Source organism: Grampus griseus, assembly GCF_964374135.1.
Source record: "Grampus griseus genome assembly, chromosome: 6".
In the NCBI taxonomy this organism is placed as follows: Eukaryota; Metazoa; Chordata; class Mammalia; order Artiodactyla; family Delphinidae; genus Grampus; species Grampus griseus.
Genome location: NC_139000.1, coordinates 81,605,394 through 81,631,847, shown reverse-complemented (window position 1 = coordinate 81,631,847; position 26,454 = coordinate 81,605,394). Strand labels below are relative to the sequence as shown.

The 26,454-nt window shown below is 36.9% G+C and overlaps 1 protein-coding gene across 2 annotated transcripts in view; it reads left to right on the top strand.

Moving 5' to 3' along the window:
- GKAP1 (G kinase anchoring protein 1) overlaps positions 1–26,454 on the top strand; it is an 81,191-nt gene that overhangs the window by 51,371 nt on the left and 3,366 nt on the right. Inside the window, exons 8-11 of one of the 2 annotated variants that reach the window (XM_082655894.1) lie at positions 11,228–11,380; positions 19,103–19,204; positions 22,720–22,783; positions 26,108–26,178. In XM_082655894.1, the coding sequence (XP_082512020.1) occupies positions 11,228–11,380; positions 19,103–19,204; positions 22,720–22,783; positions 26,108–26,178 (390 nt within the window). The remainder of the gene's footprint in view (positions 1–11,227; positions 11,381–19,102; positions 19,205–22,719; positions 22,784–26,107; positions 26,179–26,454) is intronic. The other variant, XM_082655895.1, reaches the window with a different exon arrangement.

Here is a 26,454-nt window from a genome sequence, read left to right as displayed (position 1 = left end):
GTGTATGATCCTTTTAATGTGCTGTTGGATTCTGTTTGCTAGTATCTTGTTGAGGATTTTTGCATCTGTGTTCATCAGTGATATTGGCCTGTAGTTTTCTTTTTTTGTGACATCTTTGTCTGGTTTTAGTGTCAGGGTGATGGTGGCCTCGTAGAATGAGTTTGGGAGTGTTTCTCCCTCTGCTATATTCTGGAAGAGTTTCAGAAGGATAGGTGTTAGCTGTTCTCTAAATGTTTGGTAAAATTCACCTGTGAAGCCATCTGGTCCTGGGCTTTTGTTTGTTGGAAGAGTTTTAATCACAGTTTCAATTTCAGTGCTTGTGATCGGTCTGTTCATATTTTCTATTTTTTCTGGTTCAGTCTTGGAAGGTTGTGCTTTTCTAAGAATTTGTCCATTTCTTCCAGGTTGTCCATTTTATTGGCATAGAGTTGCTTGTAGTAATCTCATGATCCTTTGTATTTCTGCAGTGTCAGTTGTTACTTCTCCTTTTTCATTGCTAATTCTGTTGATTTGAGTCTTCTCCCTTTTTTTTCTTGATGATTCTGGGTAATGGTTTATCAATTTCGTTTATCTTCTCAAAGAACCAGCTTTTAGTTTTATTGATCTTTGCTGTTGTTTCCTTCATTCCTTTTTCATTTATTTCTGATCTGATCTTTATGATTTCTTTCCTTCTGCTAACTTCGGGGTTTTTTTTTTTCTTCTTTCTCTAATGCTTTAGGTGTAAGGTTAGGTTGTTTATTTGAGATTTTTCTTGTTTCTTGCAGTAGGATTGTAGTGCTATAAACTTCCCTCTTAGAACTGGTTTGCTGCATCCCATAGGTTTTGGGTCATTATGTTTTCATTGTCATTTGTTTCTAGGTATTTTTGGATTTCATCTTTGATTTGTTCAGTGATTTATTGGTTATTTAGTAGTCTATTGTTTAGCCTCCACGTGTTGGTATTTTTTACAGTGTTTTTCCTGTAATTGATATCTAGTCCCATAGCGTTGTGGTTGGAAAAGATTCTTGATAAGATTTCAATTTTCTTAAATTTACAAAAGCTTGATTTGTGACCGAAGATATAATCCATCCTGGAGAATGTTCCATGTGTGCTGGAGAAGTAAGTGTATTCTATTGTTTTTGGATGGAATGTCCTATAAATATCAATTGTCTTTCTTCTTTAATGTATCATTTAAAGCTTGTGTTTTCTTATTTATTTTCATTTTGGATGATTTGTCCATTGGTGATAGTGGGGTGTTAAAGTCCCCTACTATGATTGTGTTACTGTTGATTTCCCCTGTTATGGCTGTTAGCATTTGCCTTATGTATTGAGGTCCTCCTATGTTAGGTGAATAAATGTTTACAATTGTTATATTTTTTCTTGGATTGATCCCTTGGTCATTATGTGGTATCCTTCTTTGTCTCTTGTAACAGTCTTTAAAGTCTGTTTTGTCTGATATATTGTTATTCCACCTTTCTTTTGATTTGCATTAGTATGGAGTACCTTTTTCCATTCCCTCACTTTCAGTCTGTATGTGTCTCGAGATCTGAAGTAGGTCTCTTATAGACAGCATATATATGAGTCTTGTTTTTGTATATATTCAGGAAGTCTATGTCTTTTGGTTGGAACATTTTATCCATTTACATTTAAGGTAATTATTAATATGTACTTATTGCCATTTTGTTAATTGTTTTGGATTTGTTTTTGTAGGTATTTTCCCCCTTTCTTCTTTTGTTCTCTTCTCTTGTGATTTGATGACTTTATATTTAGTATTGTATTTGTATTCCTTTTTCTTATTTGTGTGTATATCTGTTATAGATTTTTGGTTGGTGTTTACCGCAAGGTTTTTGTATAGCAGTGTATGTATATACGTGATTGTTTTAAGTAGCTTATTCCTTAATTTCAAATGCCTTTTAAATACCTTGCATTTGTATTCTCCCCTCATGATTACTGTTTCTTTATATCATATTTTATGTCTAATTGTTTTGTGCATTCCTTAACTGCTTTATTGTGGATACAGATCATTTTACTACTTTTTTTCAAAAATAAATTTGTTTATTTATTATTTATTTTTGGCTGCGTTGGGTCTTTGTTGTTGCGTGCGGCTTTGTCTAGTTGCGTGAGCGGGGGCTACTCTTCTTTGTGGTGTGCAGGCTTCTCATTACAGTGGCTTCTCTTGTTGCGGAGCTCGGGCTCTAGGCATGTGTGCTTCAGTAGTTGTGGCTCGCAGGCTCTAGAGCGCAGGCTCAGTAGTTGTGGCGCATAGGCTTAGTTGCTCTGTGGCATGTGGGATCTTCCTGGACCAGGGCTCAAACCTATGTCCCCTGCATTGGCAGGCGGATTCTTAACCACTGCGCCACCAGGGAAGCCCCATTTTACTACTTTTGTCTTTAAATCTCCCTACAAGCTTGGTGTGTGGATGATTTCTTACCTTTATTGTATGTTTGTCTTTACCAGTGAGCTTTTTCATTCTATAATTTTCTTGTTTCTAGTTGTGGCCTTTTCATTTTTGCCTAGATAAGTTCCTTTAACGTTTGTTGTAAAGCTGGTTTGGTGGTACAGAATTCCTTCATTTTGTGTTTGTCTGTAAAGCCTTTGATTTCTCTGTCAAATCTGAATGAGAGCCTTGCTGGATAGAGTATTTTGGTTGTAGGTTTTTCCTTTTCATCACCTTAAATATATCATGCTATTCCCTTCTGTACTGCAGAGTTTCTGCTGAAAAATCAGCTGATAACCTTATGGGAGTTCACTTGTATGTTATTTTTTGCTTTTCCCTTGCTGCTGTTAGTATAGTCTCTTTATCTTTAATTTTTGTCATTTTAATTACAGTTTATCTTGGTGTATTCCTCTTTGGGTTAATCTTGTATGAGACTCTGTGCTTCCTGGACTTGGGTGACTGTTTACTTTTCAAGGGAGTTTTTTAGCTATTATCTCTTCAGATATTTTCTCGGGCCCTTTCTCTCTTCTTCTTCTGGGACCCCTGCAATGTGAATATTAGTGCTTTTGATGTTGTCCGGGAGGTCTCTTAAACTGTCTTCATTTCTTTTCATTCTTTTTTCTTTTTTACTGTTCAGTGGCAGTGATTTCACTGATCCATTCTTCTGAAGTATTTAGTTTACTATTGAGTCATTCTAGTGTATTTTTCATTTCAGTTATTGTATTCTTCATCTTTGTTTGGTTGTTCTTTATGGTTTTGTAGCTGTTTGTTAAAAACTTCCGACTTCTTGCTCTGTGCATCCATTCTCCCGCCGAGTTCTTGGATCTTCTTTATGATCCTTACTTTGAACTCTTTCTCGGGTAGATTACCTATCTCCAGTTCACTTAGTTCTTCTTCTGGGGTTTTATTTTGTTCCTTTGTCTGGAACATATTCCTCTGCTGCCTCATTTTGTCTATGTTGCTATTCATATCTCTGTGTATGTGATAGGTCAGCTCTGATTCTTGACCTAGGAGAAGTGGCCTTCTGTAGGAAGCATCCTGTGTGTCCCCACTGTGCACTCTCCTCTTGGCACCCAAGCTGTGTGCTCTGGGGCTTCCCACTAAGAGAGCTGTGTGGTCCTTCTTTTGCAGCAGGCTCACTATGTGAGCAGTCTGGTAGCCTTGATTGGCCCCTAGTCTGCTTAGTTGCTAGACCCTGCCTCGTGCAGATGCTGTTGGCTGCTGTTTAATAGGGCCTGGTCATAAAGTGGCTGGATTGGATGCAGAGTCCTAGGGAGCCCCGGGGCTAATACTGGCTTACTGGTGGGCCGAGTCAGGGTCCTGAAGAGTCTGTGGCTGTTGCCAGTGCACCGTTGCCAGATCCTGTGGTTAGTGCTGGAATACTGGCAGGCAGAGCTTGTCCTAGAGTCTGGCTGTAGGTCCCAGGGATCTCAGAGCTCGTTTCAGATTTTTGGGGGGAGGCAATTCCTGATACAGTTTTTGGGTCCACGGTGTCCCAGAGGGTGCTTTGGCCAGCTAGTGGGCAGGGTCAGGGCCTGGCTGGTCCCAGGGTTGGGTCTGGCCTGCATTGCAGGATCGTAGTTTTCTTACTTCTGGTGTCTGCCTGCAGTGGGTGAGGCTAATCTAGAGCTTGTGCAGGCTTGCTGGTGGGAGGGGCCGATGCCTGGCCACTGGTGAGTGGATCTGGGTCTCGGGCCCTCTGGTGGGCAGGGCCATATCTAGGGGTATGTTTGGAGGCAGCTGTGGGCTCAGGAAGTCTTCAGGCAGCCTGTTTGTTGATGCCTGGGGCTGTGTCCCTGCCCAGTTAGTTGTTTGGCCTGAGGTGTCCTAGCACTGTAGCCTGCAGGCTCTTGGGTGGTGCCAGGTCTTGGAGCTGATGAGCCCAGATGTCAGCCCCCATGGCAGCAGAGTTCACACAGCTGAATGTTCCCCAGTATGTCTGTCACCAGTGTCTGTGTCCCCAGGGTGAACCGCATCCACCCCCCACCTTTCCAGGAGACTCTCCAAGACCAGCAGGTAGATGTACCCCTGTCAAATTACTGCTTTTGCCCTGGGCCCCGGTGTGCATGAGATTTTGTGTGCAACCTTTAAGAATAAAGTCTCTATCACCCCCAGTCCTGTGGGGCTCCTGTCGTTAAGCCCCACTGACCTTCAAAGCTGAATGCTCTGGGGGCTTGTCGTCACAGTGCTGGACCCCTGGGCTGGGGGGCCTGACATGGGGCTCAGAATTCTCATTCCTGTGGGAGAACCTTTGCAGTATAGTTATTCTCCAGTTTTTGCATTGCCCACCTGGGGGTATGGGATTAGACTGTGTCACGAGTCCACCCCTCCCACCCATCTCATTATGTCTTTAGTTGTAGAAGATCTTTCCTGGTAGGTTCTAGTCTTCTTCATCAGTGGTTGTTCTGCAGATAGGTGTGAAGTTGGTGTGCTTGTGAGAGGAGGTGAGCTCTTGGTCTCTGTACTCTGCTGTCTTGACCACTCTTCCTTTTCAGTTGCTGATGTCACAAAATTACATCTTTATGCATTGCATGCCCCAAAACATAAACTGATAATTATTTTAAGTGCATTAGTCTTTCAAGTTATGTAGAAAACAAGATTTGGAGTTACAAATCAAAGTTATGTTAATGTTAGCATTTACACCAATAATTGTTTTTGTTCCTTTAAGCATATTAGTCTCTTAAATGATGTAGAAAACAAAAAGTACAGTCACATGCCATTTTTACAATAATACTTGCTTTTTTTTTTTTGTGGTACACAGGCCTCTCACTGTTGTGGCCTCTCCCATTGCGGAGCACAGGCTCCGGACGCGCAGGCTCAGTGGCCATGGCTCACGGGCCCAGCCGCTCTGTGGCACGTGGGATCTTCCCAGACTGGGGCACGAACCTGTGTCCCCTGCATCAGCAGGTGGACTCCCAACCACTGCGCCACCAGAGAAGCCCAATACTTGCTTTTATAATTAGCCTTTATTGAGATGTTTACTTCCCCATGTGGCTTTGAGTTACTGTCTAATGTTCATTCTTTTTACCTTCCCAGCACTACCGTATTTCTTGCAGGGCAGGTCTAGTGGTCACAAACTCCTTCAGATTTTGTTTTTCTGGGAATGTCTTGATTTCTCACTCACTTTTGAAGGAGAGTTTTGCCACATACAACATTCTTGGTTGAAAGGTTTTTTTCTTTTAGTATTTTTAATATTTCAGCCCATTGTCTTCTGGCCTTCAAAGTTTCTGATGAGAAAACTGCTTATGACCTTATAGAGGGTCCCTTGTATATGATGCTTTTCTTCCTTTTGCTGCTTTTATGATTTTATTTTGTCATTGTCTTTTTTTTTTTTTTAATTGGCTGCGTCAGGTCTTCGTTGCAGTGCGTAGGCTTCTCTCTAGTTGTGGCATGCAGGTTTTTTCTCTCCAGTTGTGGCGCATGGGCTCCAGAGCACATTGGCTCTGTACTTGTGGTGTGCGGGCTCCAGAGCATGTGGACTCTGTATTTTGTGGCATGTGGACTCTCTCTAGTTGAGGTGCGTGGGCTTAGTAGCTGTGGCATGTGGGCTTAGTTGCCCTGTGGCATGTGGTATCTTAGTTCCCCCAACCAGGGATTGAACCTGTGTCCCCTGCAGTGGAAGGGGGATTCTTTACCACTGGACCACTGGGGAAGCCCCTTGTCATTGTCTTTTGAAAATTTATTATAATGTGACTTGCTGTGGGTCTTTTTGAGTCCATCTTACTTGGAGTTCTTTAAGCTTCTTGGATGTTTATAGTCATGTCTTTCATCAGATTTGGGAAGTTTGTGGTTTTTGTTTTTTGTTTTTTTTTGCGGTACGCGGGCCTCTCACTGCTGTGGCCTCTTCCGTTGCGGAGCACAGGCTCTGGACGTGCAGCCTCAGCAGCCATGGCTCACGGGCCCAGCCACTCCGCGGCATGTGGGATCTTCCTGGACCGGGGCACGAACCTGTGTCCCCTGCATTGGCAGGCGGACTCTCAACCACTGCGCCACCAGGGAAGCCCTGATTTGGGAAGTTTTTAGCCATTATTTCTTCAGATATTCTCTCTGCCCCTTTCTATCTCTTTTCTTCTTCTAAGACTCCTACAATTTGTATGTTGGCCTGCTTGATGGTGTCCCACAGGTCCCTTAGGCTCTGTTTGCTTTTCTTCAATCTTTTTTCTTTCTGTTCTTCAGCCTAGATAATTTCTGTTGTCCTGTCTTTAAGTTTACTGATTCTTTCTTCTGCCTGCTCAACTCTGCCTTTCAGTCACTCTAGTGAATGTGTTGTTTCAGTTATTGTACTTTTTAGCTCCAGAATTTCCTTTTGGCATCCCTTTAAGTTTCTTTTTTTAATCCCTAATTACATTTCCATTTTGTCCACACATTGTTTTCTTGATTTTCTCCACATCTTCCTTTAAATCTTTGAGCGTCTTTAAGACAGTTGAGTTGTTTTAAAGTCTTTGTCTAATACAACTGCCATAAATAAGTATTTTTCAGGAACAGTTTCTATTGATTTCTTTTTACTTTCAATGGGTTATACTTTCCTGTTTCTTTGTATGCCTTGTGATTTTTTGTTGAATATGAGACATTTGAGTCTAGTAATATGGTAACTCTGGAAATCAGATTCTCCTTCCTCAGGGATTGGTGTTTTTTATTACTGTTTTGGGTTTTTTTTTTTGATTGTTGTAAACTTAATCTCTTAGGTCTTTTCATAGCCTTTCCTTGGGCATTCATAGTCACTTTCTAATTTTCCCCTTACAGGCAATTGTTTTTGAATGGCCTATTTTTTTTTAATAAGCTGGTCTTTATTGTACTTTTTCAAACATTAATATATATTTTTAATTTGTTATTTATTTTATTTTTGGCTGTGTTGGGTCTTTGTTGCCACGTGCAGGCTTTTTCTAGTTGTGGCAAGCGGGGGGCTACTCTTTGTTGAGATGTACAGGTTTCTCACTGCAGTGGCTTCTCTTGTTGCAGAGCATGGGCTCTAGATGTGCGGGCTTCAGTAGTTGTGGCCTGCAGGCTTGGTAGTTGTGGCTTGCAGGCTCTAGAGTGCAGGCTCAGTAGTTGTGGCTTACAGGCTTAGTTGCTCTGTGGCATGTGGGATCTTCCCAGACCAGGGCTCAAACCTGTGTCTCCTGCATTGGCAGGCGGATTCTTAACCACTGTGCTACCAGGGAAGCCCATGAATGGCCTCATGTTTAAAGTCTGGCTCTCAAAAGTGGAAAAGCAAAATATGAGGGGGTGGGGGAGAGCACTAGCTCTTTAAATCCACTGGAAGTCACTTCAGCTAGATGGGGAGGGGCTTGCAACAATGAGGGGAGGTGCAGCAAAAACGGCTGCCTGCCTTTTTGTGTCTTGGTCTGCACCTCTGTAATCAGAAGTGGCAATTAGTGACCAGAACACAGATCCCCATTATTTGGAGGAGAGGCTCCTTGCTGCCCACCCTGGCTCCCATAAACTGTGTACAAGCTGCTCCAGGAACATGTACACAGCTGCCTGCCACATCACTGAGGGTGGTGGATGGGTAGTTGCTACTGTGCTAAGAGCTGAAATTGACCAAAATTTACTGCAGTTTACCATACAAGAGTTTCCCTGGAAGTTGCAAGCCTTCAACAGACTTCAGAGTTCCAAAATAGTTGTTCCCAAATCAGACAGATTCTGCCAATGCAGTTATTGTCTGTGTGAGAACACAGGTTCCTGGTGCTTGCTACTCTGCCATCTTCACAGAATCTTCTCCATGATCTAATTTTGAGTTAATTTTTGTGTGTAGTGTGAAGAAAGAGTTCAGATACACTTTTGGCATGTTTATATCCATTCTCCCAGCACCATTTGTTGAAAACAGTATTGTTTCTTTAATGAAGTAACTTGACACCTTCATAAAAAATAAATTGACCATAAATGTGAAGGCTTATGTCCAGTCTCCTAATTATGTTCCAGTGATCTATAAGGCTATACCTACACAAACACTGTACTGTCTTTTTCATTACATTCTTGGCACATAATAGGTGCTCAGAATTTGTTAAATTGAAATTGAATTGGCTAGACTTATTAAAGGATCTGTGTTCTTAACACTTGGTGCATTTTTGTCTTTTTTCTGTTGAGGTGTGTGTTGGGGGAGGGGGGCGTTGTTGGTTCATTTTTGTTTCATTTCTCTGTAGTTTCCTGTCAAGGTATCTTTTGAAAACTTCTATCCTTAGGCTGAAAAGAAATTTTATGCCTCACTAAAGAAAAAATATCAAGGACAGAGTACCCTTTGGGATAGGCATGCTGGTAATGGTAGCAGCTATCAAAAAACAGAGGACATTAGTTGGAACTGCACTATTTAAAGTAGTGAAATCCAGAGGCTGATTAGTTGCCATCATCATGCTATACCTTCCATAGAAGCTCAGCAGTGTTTTAAGCATTGCTGTATTCATTGCTTTAAAATGAAGTCTTACCAGAATATACTGGAAGTATTTTATGAAGCAGTAGACTTTGAGTTATAGCTGTACCACTTGGCAGTAGAATCACTCATGAGCAAGTTATTTAACTTTCCTATGACTATGATTACTTTGTGGGGAAAATATTCTTGCTCTATCAATTTCTTACAGTGTTAATGAGATTCAACTAAAGGGATGTTTCTGTAAGTGCTTTGCAAAATATAAAGTGCTCTACAAACATTTAAAATATTATTTGTATATTAAGCACTGATACACACTTTTTTTTTCTTTCAAACACTTTCTAAGATAAGGTGAAAGGAAAAGGATGAACAGTCATTGAACTGTTGGGTCATTTGCTGACAAATACAGTTGAAATGGGTAAAATCGGGAATATTAAAACTCAAGAACGTGGGACATAGGGAAAAGCTATGAGAGTGAGAGGAACATTTTCTTCAGTCTCTGTCTTGCGACAGGAAGTTGGAAAGGAAATGATACTTTTCTTGGAGAACATATAAACTCTCTAACTTTACATAATTGAGTAGATTGTGATAGTCTTATCTCCTTATCATTTGTGTGTAGAATTTATGTAAAAATTGCTTTTAAATATACTGTAAAAGTTTGAGTAATACAAGGCTAGAGTAGTTAAGGCAGTGTGGTATGGCATAAGGGTAGACATATGGGTTGAAAGAATAAAATTAAGAGTCCAGAAAGAAGCCTTTTTATTTATGTTCAGTTGATTTTGGACAAGGGTGCCAAGACAATTCAATGGGAAAATAATAATCTTTTAACAAATGATGCTGGATAGCCACATGCAAATGAATGAATTTGGACCACTTCTCACACCATATGCAAAAATAACTCAAAATGGATTATAAACTTAAATGTAAGAACTAAAACTATAAAGCTCTTAGAAGAAAATACAGGAGTAAATCTTGATGACCCTGAGTTAGGCAGTGAATTCTTGGATAAATTGGACTTTGTCAAGATTAAAACTTTTGTGATACTAAGGATACTGTCAAGAATGTGAAAAGACAACCCACAGAATGGGAGAAAATATTTGCAAATCATGTATTTGATAAGAGACTTGTTTCTAGAATTTATAAAGAACTCCTAAACTCAAAAATAAAAAGTAACCTAATTAAAAATTGGGCAAAGTGGACTTCTCTGGCGGTCCAGTGGTTAAGACTCCATGCTTCCAATGCAGGGGGTACAGGTTCGATCCGTGGTTGGGGAACTAAGATTACATGTGCTGTGTGGTGCAGCCCAAAAAAATTTTTTTAGTAATAAATTCACATGTAGTTTAAAAAACAAAAAAATAACAAAAAAATTGGGCAAGCTATCTGAATAAACGTTTTTTCACAAAGATATACAAATGTCCAATAAGCACATGAAAAGATGCTTAGCACCATTAGCCATCAGGTAAATGCAATTCAAAACCACAATGAATCTCTTTCACACCCACTTCACACCCACTAGGGTGTTTATAATTTGAAAAGATGTATAATAACAACTGTTGGTGAGAACGTGGAGAAATTAGAAGCCTCATACACTGAATACATTAACAAGTTGTAAAATAGTATGGTCACTTTGGAAAACTATTTGGCAGTTTTTCAAAAGGTTACACATAGAGTTACCATATGTCCCAGCAATTCTACTTCCAGGTATATACCCAAGAGAACTGAAAACATGTCCACACAAAAACTTGTTGCATGAATGTTTACTGGAGCATTATTCATAATAACCAAAAGGTAGAAACAGCTCAAATGTCCATCAACTGATGAATTGAGAAATAAAATATGGTGTATCCATCAGTGGGATATTATTTGGCAATAAGGAATGAAGTGCTGATAGATGCTATAATATGGATGAATCTTGAAAACATTTTGCAAAGTGAAAGAAGCCAGTCACAAAAGACCTTATATGGTATGATTCCATTTATATCAGATGTCCAGAATAGCCAAATCTATACAGACAGAAAGTAATTAGTGTTGCCTAGGGAACAGCTGAGGGGAGGGATTAGGAGGGAATGGGAAATGATGCTAATAAGTTCTGGGTTTCTTTTTGGGCTTGATGTAACTTTATAAATGGGTTATGGTTGTACAACTCTGTGAATATATTAAAAACCATTTAAATATGCAAATTAAATGGGTAAATTGTATGGTACATGGATAAAAAATAATTTAAAAATCAAGCAATACCCAACTCAAAAAACATGAAGTAAAGAAAAGGACATTTGCAAATGTATCTGTACTGGTTATCTTCTGGAGATAGAGAAGAATCAGATGGTTGATTGTCTTTATGTTATTTTTTTTTCATTCTCTATCCTTCTAGTGGCTGACCAGGTTTATTAAATGCATGCATGCACTTTTGTGTTGATTGATAGTAAATCTTAATTCATTTTTGACAGGAATTGAGTTCTTCTCAGACTTTATCACATGATGGAGGATTCTTCAATAGACTGGAAGATGATGTTCATAAAATTCTTATTAGAGAAAAAAGAAGAGAACAGCTTACAGAATATAATGGAACAGATAATTGCACAGCTCATGAACACAACCAGGCATGTAAAATAGAAAATTCTCTTAAAATCACAGTGAAATTATTTTTCTTTTTTAAAAAACCTAAGCAGTGGAACCCAATTATGATTGTATAAAGTTACAGTTTTAGGATATTATCTTAGTCATTATTACACATAGATACTTATATTAAAAAGTATGAAGACTTCTTTAGTTGATGAATATTTATTGAGCATGTGCTATAATGCTAGGTATTGTTAGGCACCAGTGTAGGGGAGTGGGAATATCAAGATGGATAAGACCATCCATGCCTTAGACAGAGTAGTGGGGATAGGAGGAGGGAGACTGGAAAAATATCATTCAGCATGATGAAGGCTTTAAGAGAGAAACGAACAATAAAAAAGGTTTTTGAATAGAAAAGGTAATAGATCACTCCTTGGGTGAATTGGGAAAGGTATATAAATAAGTGACATTTGGGATGGATTTTGAATGGTGAATAACTGTATAAATTGAGAAATGGAGAAAACCTAAGGGAGCTCCAAGAGCAATGGCCCAGAGCTATGAAAAGCCTTAGACTTAATATTCAGGAAACTGAAAAATTCTGCATCTAAGAAGTATAGACTTAAGTGAGTGTGGGATAACATGACTAGAGAAATAGATTGGATTTAGATTATAAAGGTCTTTTTATGTGAAACTAAGAAGTTAGAATTTTATCCTGCAGACCAGGGGTTGCAAACTATGGCTGGTCAGCAGTCTGTTTTGTTTTGTTTTGTTTTTTTTAGCATTCTGTTTTTGTAAGGCTCACAAGCTAAGAATGGTATTCACATTTTAAAATATTGTTTGGAGAAATACAGAAAGAAAGAAAAGATACTATCCTATAGAGACCTCCAAGTCTGCATTTATTGTTCTCACCACAACCACCAGTCTTCTCTTTTACTTCCTCTTAAACTGTGAATCTGTTCTTTACCTTATATTGACCTCCAATACTTACTGGTCAGTCATTCAACAAATTAAACACTGCTGTGTTGTGTTATATAGGACACAAAAGAAGCCAGACTCTTAAGAACTTGTCACTCCAATGCAGCAATAATATTGCTTTATAAAAACACTATACCACATGAAAATCTATTTTCAACTTAGTACGGGAAATCCTTGCCTGCCCTGAGGTACTTGTGAGCTTCTTCCTTTCTGGCATTGAATTAAATTTTGTGTTTTCCTGTCTTGTCTTGACTGTCAAATTTTATGTACAGTGCAAGCAACTGTGTTAACATTTATAGTTAGCATATTTGTTTCCTCTTTTTACATTGATTATGATTTTCCCCGTTGTGGTTTGTATCTTCTTATTTTTCTGAGTCATCTCAGATCATTGTTGGATAGTAAGAATGATATTAATATACTTGAGCAAATAATTAGATGTTTCAGATCTTTTGTAGGGCAAAGTTGGGTACACATAAGTTTAATTAAATTATTAAGTAATGTTAATGATATTTTAAAACCAAAGTGACAGTGCAGTATAGTAGAAAGAGAACAGTCTTTGAAATCAAACCTAATAACACAAAATATAGCACTGCAGCTTATCAGCTGTGTTACATTGGAATGAAATTACCTGCCTTTCAGGCACTGTTATTATGAAAATTAGCGATTATGATGTAAAATGTTTAGCAGAGCATGTTGTACACAGCATGCACTTGATAATTGTTTTTGTACAAGGTGGAAAGTGGTAGATCCAAAAAAGGTAATTCATAGGAATGGAGATGAGAGATGGCTTTCTTAGGAGAAAATAGCTTTTGGTTTTTGTGGGCTTTTTAAAATTATTTATTTATTTGGCTGTGCCAGGTCTTAGTTGTGATGTGTGGGATCTTAGTTGCAGCATGTGAGATCTTTAGTTGCAGCATGCAGGCTCTTTTAGTTGTGGCAATGTAGACTCTTAGTTGCAGCATGCAGGATCTATTTCCCTGACCAGGGGTCAGACCTGGGACCCCTGCATTGGAAGAGTGGAATCTTAACCACTGGACCACCAGGGAAGTCGGAAAATAGCTTTTGAATTGGAATTTAAGGGACAGTAGAATTTGAACATGAAGAAGTGAGGGAGAAGAAACTGGAATGTCAGAGTAAAAGAATGGAGGCAGTGAAGAATAAACCAGTTTAATTAAGACAAAATTCAAAGAGGATCATAGTATAAATTTGGCATAGTGGGTTTGGAGGGATTGTGGAGGACTTAAAAGCCTGATTTATGATTTAGTCAGGAGATAATAAAGAGTTTTTGAGCAGAGGACAAAGTTCTATATGGTAATACTAATTTCACTGCAGTGCCTAGGAAAAACGGAAGGAAGGTGAAGACTAGTGATAGGAATTGGACAATATGCCATATGGTAAGGATGTAGAACAACAGTAACAAATTACTAGTGGTAATGTAATTTGGTATGACCATTTTGGAGAACAATTTGGCATTAACTTTTAAAGTTGAAGATGATGGGGAGACTGTGTTTTAGAAATTCTACGTTAGATTAAACCCTGAAGACATCTTCAACAAGAATGATTCAAACTCAGTTGTTTGTGACAACAAAATCAGTAGGAGAAATGAATGAGCTACAGCAATACATAGCAACATGGATAAATATCAAAAACATAATCTTTAATGAAAAAAGCAAGTCACCAGGGCTTCCCTGGTGGCGCAGTGGTTGAGAGTCCGCCTGCCGATGCAGGGGACACGGGTTCATGCCCTGGTCCGGGAAGATCCCACATGCCATGCAGCGGCTAGGCCAGTGAGCCATGGCCGCTGAGCCTGCGCGTCCGGAGCCTATGCTCCGCAACGGGAGAGGCCACAACAGTGAGAGGCCTGCATACTGCAAAAAAAAAAAAAAAAAAAATAGTAATTGCATCAAAGCATGTAAACATCTGTGTTGCTCTTGATGTGTTACCAACATTGTCTTCTAGCAGCAGGATATGAGTTTACTAACTTTTCCACAGCTTCACTGGCATTCCCTCTAATGGCCTTTGGGGCTCTGTTTTATCAATTGTCTTTGTGGCATATTTCACTCTTGTTCTGTGGATACCTTATACTCACTATGTCCAAACTCGAGGTCATCATTTACTCTCCAAACCAAGCGTTTGGCTTGACTGCCTCATTTCTGTTTTTGGTTTTATCATTTTATCCAGATATTCAGACTCTGAACCTCCTGTTTCACTTTTCTGTTTTTCAAAGTTGGGGAGTTTTTAATCTTTGAAATAGTTCTCAGATCTATCTTCTCTTCCATTCTTATTAACATTTCTCTAGTTTAGGCTCTCATTATCTTTTTTTTTTTTTTTTGGCTCTCATTATCTTTTACTGGTATTATTTCAGTAACCTAATAAGTCTTGCTGCATCCTGCCTTCTAATTCTAGGTAATTTATCTTATACATTGCTAACAGATGACTTTTTAAAAAAATTTTTTGGCCGCACCACACGGCATGTGGGATCTTAGTTCCCTGACCAGGGATCGAACCTGTGCCCCCTGCACTGGAAGCGTGGAGTCTTAACCACTGGACCGCCAGGGAAGCTGAACAGATGACTTTTTGAAAAGCAAGACCATGCCACACCATGTCCCTAAGCTTCAGTGTCTGTTGAATCAAGTGCAGATGTCCTCGACCTGACATTTAAAGCCCTCAAGCTTTTCAAACTGAGAGTCCCAACCCACTTAACCAGTCCTGAAATCAATTTAGTAGATTGCTACCAGCACTAACCAAAAAAAAAAGTTGTCAGCATATATGACATCTGTTCGTATTTTATGAAATTTGTTTCTGTGTATATGTGTATATATATAACATACAAATACATACATACACTGACATGTATGTGCATTCTGGGTCACGATATAAAACATTCCTTAACATGGGTCACTGTCCAGTAAGTTTGAAAGCATTGTTCTACAGTGTAGCTTTGGCCTAAGTAACTTCAGCTGTACTCTTTCCAGTTTTTTCTTCTAGCTAGAGCAGAGCACTCCTATCACAGTGCTGGATCCTTCCCAGCTTTGCTCAAGGTTCATTTCACATGCCGTCTCCTCCCTGAAGCTCTCTCATTGCCCTATCCCAATCCCAAACACAGAAAATCTGGATATGATCTTTCCTTCTTTTTCTATACCTCATAGCATTTTGTTTTTCTTATGGCACATTTCACATAGATTACAAATCCCTTGTGGACATAGACTTATAGACCCTTTTATCTTCATTTTAGTATAATGTCTTCTACTTAGAAGATAAGTTTAAAATTTATTTAATGAAATATAGGACTTCATAAAAATGGGTATACATTAAAACAATATGGTTTTCTGTTTTAAAAAGTGATGTTTGTTGTAGAAATCCTGGAAATAACTGGTAAGTGAAGAAATTTTAATAGTGGCAAAAATACTTGAGGGCTTAGTATATATTTACCAGATATTCTATTAAGTACTTAAAATGATTATTTCATTCAGTTCTCACAGTTAACTGTGAAGTTGATAGGCACCTTTATGATCCCCAATTTGCAGATGCAGTGGAAAAAAATTGACCCTAATCTCATTCACTTGGAGAAAACTACCATTGATACTTCGTTGTGGTCCTACTTTTCTATGGATTTACACTTTTTCCCCAATAATGTAGAAACTTACATGGACCACTTTTCAGTTAAATACAGAGATGGTGAGCAATTCAGATCATTAAGTAAGACATTGACTCTTGAACAACACAGGTTTGAACTGCTTGGGTTTACTTATACATGGATATTTTTCAGTCGAGGTTGGTTGAATCTGCGGATGCAGAGGAGCCGCATATACAGAAGGCTGACTATATACGACTATGTGTATTTTTTTTTTTTTTTTTTTTTTTGGCTGCATCACATCTTAGCTGCGGCATGCGGGCTCTTGCCCCACAGCATGTGGGATCTTAGTTCCCCAACTAGGGATCAAACCCACGTCCCCTGCATTGGAAGGCAGACTCTTAACCACTGGACCGCCAGGGAAGTCCCTGACTATGTGTAGTTTTGATTTCTCAGAGGGTTGGTGTCCCTAACCCCAACATTGTCCAGGGGTCAACTGTAATGTTTTTACATTAAATAATAATGTTTATAGCTAAATTGATTTCAGTTACCCACACTGAGGAAAATTTTTTTTTTTTTTGCGGTACGTGGGCCTCTCACTGTTGTGGCCTCTCCCGTTGCGGAGCATAGGCTCTGGACGCGCAGGCTCAGCGGCCATGGCTCACGGGCCCAGCCGCTCCGCGGCATGTGGGATCTTCCCAGACCGGGGCACGAACCCGTGTCCCCTGCATCAGCAGGTGGACTCTCAACCACTGCGCCACCAGGGAAGCCCATGAGGAAAAAATTTAAATATACCAGTTTGATATAACATTGCTTACTACTGAGGTTGCACACTTACTGAGTTTTTATTGGTCATATGCCTGCATATAGGTGCAACTGTTCTTTCTAGTTTTTTTCATTTACCTTTTGATTTTGTTTCAGTATTTCTGGAGATTTTTCATTAAGTTAAATCTATCAGTCTTTTCCTTTTTGTTTTCTCCCTTTCATACTATGTTCAGAAGAGCTTTCCTATTCAAAGATGTTAGCTAGTAATATTATAAAGAGTTTAATACTTAAGTGGTTTTATTTTTTTTAGTTAAATACTATTTTATATTATTCAATGATTATATACTCAGTATAAAACAATTTTGATGAAAGGAAATTTTTAAACAATAAAGTGAAATCTTCCATAATAATTCTAAGAGAGTTATTAAAATGTTGATGTATGTCCTTCCAGGATTTTTTCTTTGTATATAGTATTACAATTTTGAGATCATACAGATGTGTTTTATGGTTCTGTATCATCATTTTTAGTGATTTCAGAGTTTTCAGTTTGTAAATTTGTCATATATTTAGCCTATATCCTTATTGTTGGGCATTTAAATTGATGTCCAATTTTTTGTTGTAACAGCAGTGAACACTTTCATAGATACTCCCCCCTCGCGTATCTATTTAAGATAAATTCCCGGAAATGAGATTTTTGGGCCATTATAATAGTATGTATATTTCTAATTTTGATCCAAATTTTTTCTTCCATAATCATCTTATACTATCATCTTCTTCACTAATCTCCAACCGGGCTTGCCTCTTTAATATCCTTCAAATTCTGTAGGCTCTTTCCTGCCTCAGGGCCTTTATACCTACTGTTCTTTCTACCTGGAAAGCTCTTATCTCCCTCCACTTTTTACTTAGCCAATTCCTACCCAGTCACTCAAGGTTCATCTTAAGGGTCATGGCCTCAGAGCTTCCCTGATCCACCAGGGAATAATCCACATTATTCCCTTTACAGCACTGTGTTTCTTTTCGTCATTGCTTAAACCTTGGTTTCTAATTGCAGCATTTCTTTATGTAATATCTGCCTCTTCCACCAGACAAATCCCATGAGGGCAAGAATCTTTTCAGTTCTGTTCACCATTGTACACCCAGCACCCAGCATAGGTGCTCAGTGAGTATTTTTGGAATAAAATTGTCACCACATTACTCATTAGATATAGAGAACCAGTATATATCCTTCTGAAAAGTATGACTTCGGGTTGATTTTTTTGCATTTAAATTTATTTATTTTGGTGTATGTTACAAGATGGCAGGCATTTAACTTGATTTTTCAGTTAGCCATTTGTCCCATATACTACCATTATTCTGTAATTCAGCCTTTTCTCACTTCTTTAAAATACCATAGTTAGTTATATTATAATAAATTCTTGTGTCTTAAATCTCTTTCTGGACTTTCTTTTCTGTTACATTGCTGTGTCAACATAGGTGCCATGACATGCTGTCTTAATTATTTTTGCTGTATAATATATAATTATCTGGTAGGCAAATTCTACTGCATTAACTTTTTGTTTCTATCCTGTATTCTCCCAGGTGAAGTTTTGACTATCTCGCTAAGTTCCAAAGAACAAAACTCTATTGAAATTTCTGTTGAATGTACAAATTAATATTTAGTAATACTTAGTTTTCCTATCTAAAAACATGCTTTGTTCTGTCCTTTTCAATATTTTATCATTTATTGATCCTGAAAATTACTGGATTTTATTCTTGGGGATATTTTTTATTGCTGTCTGGAGAAAATGTTTTTTCTAGTTATATCTTCTATGTGTTAATTGCTAATATAGAGAAAAACTATTTCTGTTCTATTTTTATTTTTTTATTTTATTTTTTTTTTGCGGTACGCGGGCCTCTCCTTTTGGCCTCTCCCGTTGCGGAGCACAGGCTCCGGACGCACAGGCTCAGCGGCCATGGCTCACAGGCCCAGCCGCTCCGCGGCATGTGGGATCCTCCCGGACCCAGGCACGAACCCGTGTCCCCTGCATCAGCAGGTGGACTCTCAACCACTGTGCCACCAGGGAAGCCCTATTTTTGGTTTTTTGTATTATTTATTTTGTATTTTTCTCATAAGTTTTCAATTCTTTTAGGTTGTTAAGATAGACTAATAACAACTTGTCAGAGACCACTTCAGTATGTTTATTCCAGGATGGAAATATCATTTCAAATTCCTGATATTGTTCTAGGTTACGTTTGTAGTTTGAGATTAGGCATAAATATCTTATTTGCTTGTACTGTACATAATTACATTTATAAAATTGAGTACAAGTGGAAATGTATTCAACAGTTTAGGTTGCTTTAGAAAATGAATTAAAATTGGGACTTTTTTTCCTCTTAAACCTTTCAAAAAGGATATTGTAAATCAGAATTGGCAGAACTGTCTTTGTTCTAAAATGTTTTCCCCCTTTAGGAAGTAGTTCTAAAAGATGGAAGAATTGAAAGACTAAAGTTGGAACTTGAAAGAAAAGATGCTGAAATCCAGAAGCTGAAAAATGTGATCACTCAGTGGGAGGTTTGTATATATTTACTGTTGTAAACTAATTCTATAAATTTGTACATTTTCTGTTTTTATTATATTGAAATATGTTTAATATTTGATTGATAGAAATAATATTTCTGCTATTTAGGTTTTTTTAATGCATTAATTATATATAATCTGAATGATAGTATATTTTTACCATAGTAAAATACATATAACATTAAATTTGCCATTTTAACCGTTTTTAAGTGTACAATTCAGTGGCATTAAGTACTTTCTCTGTTGTGTAACCATCACCACTATTTCCAGAACTTTTTCATCATCCCAAACAGAAACTCTGTACCCATTAAACTCCCTATTTCCCCTTCTACTGCAATCCTTGATAACCTCTGATCTCTGTAAATTTGCTTATTCTAGGTACTTCCTATAAGTGGAATCATGATATTTGTCCTTTTGTGTCTGCCTTATTTCACTTGGCATGTTTTCAGCATGCATATCCATGTTGTAGCACGTATCAGAACTTAATTCCTTTTTATGGCTGAATAATACTCCACTGTATGTATATACCATATTTTTTGTTTATTACTCTGTTGATGGACACTTGCACTGTTTCCACCTTTTGGCTATTGTGAATAATACAGCTATGAACATTGGTGTACAAGTATCTGAGTCCCTGCTTTCAATTCTGTTTGTATATACCTAAGAGTGGAATTTCTGGATCATATGGTAATTCTATGTTTAACTTTTTAAGGAACCATCAAACTGTTTTCCATAGCAGCTGTACCATGTTACATTTCCACCAGCAATGAACAAGGGTACCAATTTCTTCACATCCTTGCCAACACTTGTCATTTATACAATTTTTTTTTAAACACAAACCTATTACTCTCCTCTTTTCTTAGGCTTTTAAAAAAATCTCTTATTCATCTCAAGTATCATTCTCTTTTTGAACTAATATTTATTCACTCAACAATTATTTGTTGAATGCCTGTAATAGGCCAGGTGCTTTTCTAGACCCTGTGTATGTAATAGTGAAAAAGAGTCAAGTTCCAGCCCTGCTGGTTCTTATATTTCCCTTCCTCGTCTACTCATGCTTTTAAGAATTATCCCTGTTAAAACCTTTTTGAACTGCACCCACTTCTGCCTTAGTTTTTTCTTTGTCATTTATATTTTCTTTTGCTTTTTTTGAGCATTTACCATGTGTTAGGCACAGTGAATACAAAGATGAGTTAGTAAGAAGCTCATAGTCTAATGGAGAAGGTAATCATGTAAATAATTGCAGTACAATGTAGAATTTGTGACTGAGTTCTGACAGAGTGCTCCAGAAGCCCAGAAACAGGAATAAATCCGTTGCTGCTATTGAAACTTGGTAAAGGTTTCACCAAAAAAAAGATAGTTTTTCCAGATAGAACAGTGCATACAAGGCATGAGAATGGTAGGAAATGCATTGTTACTGATGTTTAGAGAAATGCGAAGTTGTAGAAGGTGAGATTGGGGGTGTTAGTTGAGGTCAGTATTTGAAGGCATTTGCATTTTAGACACGGAGAGGGCAGTGAAGGCTTTAGAAGGGAAGTGACATGAGAATTTTTTTGTGGAAGATAATGCATATAGCTGAGGCCTGGAGTGAAGACTGTCTGGTAACAAAATTAACAGGTACTGAGTGTAAGAGGAAGAACACATTTTGAACTGGTTTGGGGAAACGGAACTAATAGATCTCGTTTTGGACATGGTGAGTTTGAAATGGCTGTGGATGCAGGCATAGATGTTCAGGATGTTGAACATCTGTGTTGGACACATTGAAGTCACACCATACGTGCGTTTAACTTTGTGTTCTCTTTTTCATGAAGTTAAAAATACTAATGAGGGCACTGTATATTTCATATGTTCTTTATTATAAATTGCACAGTACTAGGATTTTATACTCTTATGTTTTCATAGATACATTTACTCTTCAGTATTGTAAATGCAAAACTATATATGTTATTTTTATCGCAGTATAAAGAATATTCAGGGGTAATTTTGTTCATTTGCAATTTTTGCTTTATGAGCTGGCTTTAGGTCTTGAAGACTAACTAAAGACATGCTTCCATATACACTGATCTGAACCTTGGAGAAAAGGCTTGAGCTAGAGTTTGATGAGATATTAACATTGATTGAAACCCTGAGAGTGAGAATTTCATAGTGGATACAGTTTTATATTCCCAGTAGATATATTTCTATATTCATAGTGAGTATAGTTGTAGTTGACTGTATTTGTTTTTCCCCTTCATATTTTTATGTTTCCATCTGACTTATCTCCCTCTTTCATTACTTAGCTTCTCAAAAGTCCTACTCCCTTTTATGTTTACTTCTTCCATTCAATGTATTGTCTGCAGTATTACTCAGTAACATTATTGATTTATCCTCAGCAATTTACTGGACAGAGTATTTAGTAAAAGTCATCTATTGGACTTAATTTAAAATACATCAACTTTGTTTTACAAGAAAGATTTTTGAATCTGGTAACTTCTGCACATATCTGTGTACATGTTGAGAGAAGAAATGACAAATTTCTTATATTGATCTGTTTTCTTTCTCTGACCTCTTGTATTTCTATAGTTACTAAATATATTGTTTTCTCTAATGTATTAAATATTTATAAATACTTCAGTGTGTGCTATAAGACACGTTGAATAAGAGTAGTGTAGGGGAAAAATTCCCTGGAATATGGATGTTAATGTGGGAACACTATTCCAAAATTATTTATAATGTATAATTGTGTCATTCATGTAGTTTGAAAAGAAGCTAAGCCATTTTTTTTAAGTTGAAAAATAATTGAAAGATATTTCAGTAAATTACTAATTCATTTCAGCCAAAATGTAAGTAATTCAAAAATTACTTTAAAAATATTTAATGAAATAACAAAAGATTAGTAAAGCCTTAACTGAGCAAATATAAAACTGTGCTGTACAGTAACTACTACACGTGGTGTAAAATTAATACACTACATGGGTTTTAAATACATAAAAGTAAAATTTTAAATTTTTATATATAAAAATTAAATAAAATAAAAATTGTAATTAAATAAAACTAAATACAGTTGAAAGTCATTTTCTCAGTAACACTGGCCACATTTCTAGTAGTTAGCAGCCACATATTGGACAGTGGCCGATAAAGAACAGATACAGAGAGTTCTAGTATAGTACTGGTATAGAACTATGAATCATTTTTCTTTTTGTTTTCATATAATTATTTTGAATTGTATAAGGATTTTATTTGAGGAAGAAAAGAGAAAGACTCTTCAGGAAAATTTAGTTTTATTCTGAGTTTTCTCCACTTTTACTCTACTCTTTTTAAATACAGTCACCTATAATATTGATTTGTATTATTATACGAGGGATTTAATTAAGTAGTAGATAGTTGTGAATACATTTTCCTCCATCTTTTTTCTTTCAGAAGTAATTTATGTCTTTGAGCAAGCCTAGATTCATAGCTCCATAAATTGGTAGTAAATCGTTAATTATACCATTTACTTTTTAAAAATTAAATCTTTTTTCCTTGATTATTAGGCAAAGTATAAAGAAGTAAAGGCAAGAAATGCACAGTTATTGAAAATGCTTCAGGAAGGTGAAAGTAAGTGATTTCTGTGTTTTTAGAATTAAAAGTTAATCTTAAAAATATTTGAAGATAACTTTTCAAGATATATGATTTATTAATTCAACAAAATAAAAAGGTTTCCCAAAAGGATACAAACTGGATATTGTTGATAATTTTATTATTACAAGTCTCCTTTGCAGCACCTTAGTATTACAAGTTTACAACTATTCAGCTAAGAAACTCTTGAAATTTCAATTCTTATGAATTATTGGAGTACATTTAGAGGCAAAACAAGAAAACATTTGCTTAAGATTCTGTTTATTAATTATTAGAGGAGAAGGCCTGTCATGATTTTAGGTTTTCCTTGTACCCCTCCCACCACCACCCCACCCCCCACCCCCCACCCCCACACACCCCCGCCACCAGCCCTGACTCTTCATACTTTTGCTGCCACTCTAAACTTTTGGCAGTAGATTACCAGCAGGAAGCCAAGGAAATCAATCAAAAAAGATTAGAGATAATAACATTAGTAAAGTTGATGTTATATGAAACCCCCCAAATCAATTGCATTCCTGAATATGAATACCTAGTGATGCTAACCTTGAAAGCTCTCTGAAAATTTTCCATTAATAACAGAAAGGGAAGCGTGTATTAAATTTGCAAAAGAAAATGAACCATAAAAGAGACATAGAAAAAGACATGAATAAATGAGAAAGTCTTCTGAATAGACAAAATTAAGTGTAATAAACAATTTCCCTTGTTAACAAATGTTAATGAAATCCCACATATAGCTCCTGTGAGTACTGTATAGCACTTGAGAAATTATGAAGCTCACCTTAAAGGTTAAGTAAACAAGATACCCTAAATTGTTTCAAATATGAAGATACTGGGAGTGGAATTGTCCAACCAAATATTTAAACTATTAAATAACAGTTATCAAAAACCAGAAATCATGTCCAGCTGAACAGAATATATAGTCTTGAAGTAGAGTCAAATACTTTTTATAACTTTATGACTTTTATAATATAACTTAACTGTTACAAGCTTAACTATGATAAAATAGAAGTTAAATAATAATGGGAAAAGGCATTATTTGAACAATTAGATATCAGTGTCCTGAGATTAATTTAGATATGCATGTCACTGAGCTTCATGTGGATCATTTAATGAATAAAAATATGAAAATAATTGTTTACAAGATGTATTTCTAATTGAAGAAAGTAAGGGTATCATTGAACATTGGATGTATGATTTTTAAATACCTAAAAATAAAGTAATATTCCTTAAGGAAACGTTTGTGAAAAATGAGAAAATTAACTGATAAAAACTTACTCTCAAAAATAGATTAAAGGGGCTTACCTGGTGGCACAGTGGTTAAGAATCCTCCTGCCAATGCAGGGGACACAGTTTCGATCCCTGGTCCAGGAAAATCCCACATGCCACAGAGCAACCAAGCCCATGTGCCACAATTACTGAGCCTGTGGTCTAGAGCCCACGAGCCACAACTGCTGAGCCCGGGTGCCACAACTACTGAAGCCTGTGTGCCTAGAGCCCATGCTCTGCAGTGGAGAAGCCACTGCAGTGAGAAGCCTGCGTATGGCAACGAAGAGTAGCCCCCGCTTGCAGCAACTAGAGAAAGCCTGCGCGCAGCAACGAAGACCCAACACAGCCAAAAATAAATAAATAAAATAAATAAAGTTTTAAAAATAGATTAAAAATGGCTACCAGTAAATAATATCAGTGTCCATACTCCGTACTATAAGTAGTCCGAGTAGAACAATTTTATACAGGACCATGACATGAAAAATACAGTACGTTAGAGTTTACAAACTCTAGCATTTATAATATAAATGCAAATACAGTCAGTTATGTTACAGTACAACATGTGTTCCTAAAAATCACTAATCTCTATAAAATCATACAGTTAAAACCACAAAGTTTATGGGGAAAATGGAGTTAGGAGCATACAATACTCAAAAATTTCATCAGTGACACATTTAAAAAAAAAAGGGAACCTATAACAGTAACAGTTTTATACATGATAAAATGGTTGAATACATAAATACTATAATAAATATGGCACTTCACTTTGAAGACAACCTAAAGTTTGCTGTAGAAGTAGGTTTCAGAAGGGTTGCAGCTTGTGTGTGTTAACTGTTAAGTGATGGAAGGATGGAAACTTGGTGTGGTTCTTGACACAGTGCGCTGAAATAGCTGGTAGATATTTGAGGTGTGTGAGTGGGTGCAGTTTTCTTTGTTCATGAAATTGTGCTTAAGCATTAAGTACACAATTCATGTTATGTTCATGTTGTTCCCTGATTTATCAATCTCTTTGAAACACAAAACAGCATTATAGGAAAATTGAATGTAGTTAAAATATTACATAATTGTTAAAAATCACTAGTTCTCAGTGAGTGTGTTTAATTCTGAGGATGGAGGAGTAGAAAGTATAATTTGTAAAAGTTCCCAAGTTGATTCTTAAGGGACTGTGATTTGTTTCTTGACACAGCATCTCACCTTAGTGCATATCATATTAAACTATGAAAAATAAATTTGAATGACAGAGTTATATTGGTGGAGCTCTGGTGATATCAGTACTCTTATATATTTGGACATTTCCTCCTTTACTCATTTTATTAGTTTTACCTCTTCAGTCTCTCCTAGCTTTTCAAAGTTGAAGAATTAGTTTTTCATGTATTATCCTTTACCATAGGTTAAGTAAATTGTCAGCCATGTGGAAATTTTTAAAGCTTAGGGAACACAGAGGCCAAAGAACAGATCTCTTGCTTCCCCAAAGAGGGAAAAACCTCTAGACGAATGAACAGTTCTAAGACCACAGATGTTATATGATTAACTGTGCTCATATGAGCTAACACTTATTTGATAGTGCTTTAATGGTATGAAAAGTCATATAAAAATAATTCTTGTGGACCTTATGATATGCACACCTTGACAATTTAACAAAACAAAACAAACAAAAACACTCTAAATTGTTTTTAAAATCTTGCTTTAAGATTAGTCGAGGCATTTTAAAGTTTTTTTCCCTATGTGAAATATTTTATTTTCTCTGTCCTTGTCCTTTTTAGTATAAATGGAAAAAATTAATCTTTTGTCATGTCTGTACAATTAATATTTTAACACCACAGAAATGTAGGATTTCCAATAAAAGCTGCTGTGGTGATAATAATGATCAGAATTTACCAGTGAAAATTAAGAGGTATATATAGGGTCAAGGAATACATTAAGTATGAGGACAATTAATCTTTGCCTGACTGTATTGCTGTCTTGGTTCAGTAAAAGTATTGTTAAAGTATCTGAGTGATTGAAAAGATTATACTGCTGTTTTTCCTTTTTTGTCAGTGAAAGATAAAGCAGAAATACTTCTGCAAGTTGATGAATCACAAAGTATCAAGAATGAGCTAACGATACAGGTAAGAAAAACTATATATAGGACTGGTTATAGTAAGCTGTTCTTTAGTCCTGAATTATGAAACTTGACTAAACAAAAACACAGCCCATCAATACTGCAAACCATACTTCATTATTATTATGTAATAGCAAATGATTGAAAATTCTGTTTACTGAACTGAGGGAGGTATGTATGTCCTAAAGAATAGGGGAAGATAAGGTTGTATTTTAGTTGATGTGGGCTGAATATAGAGATAGAAAGGACAGACAGAACTTATCCTGTTCATGGACTTGATTTT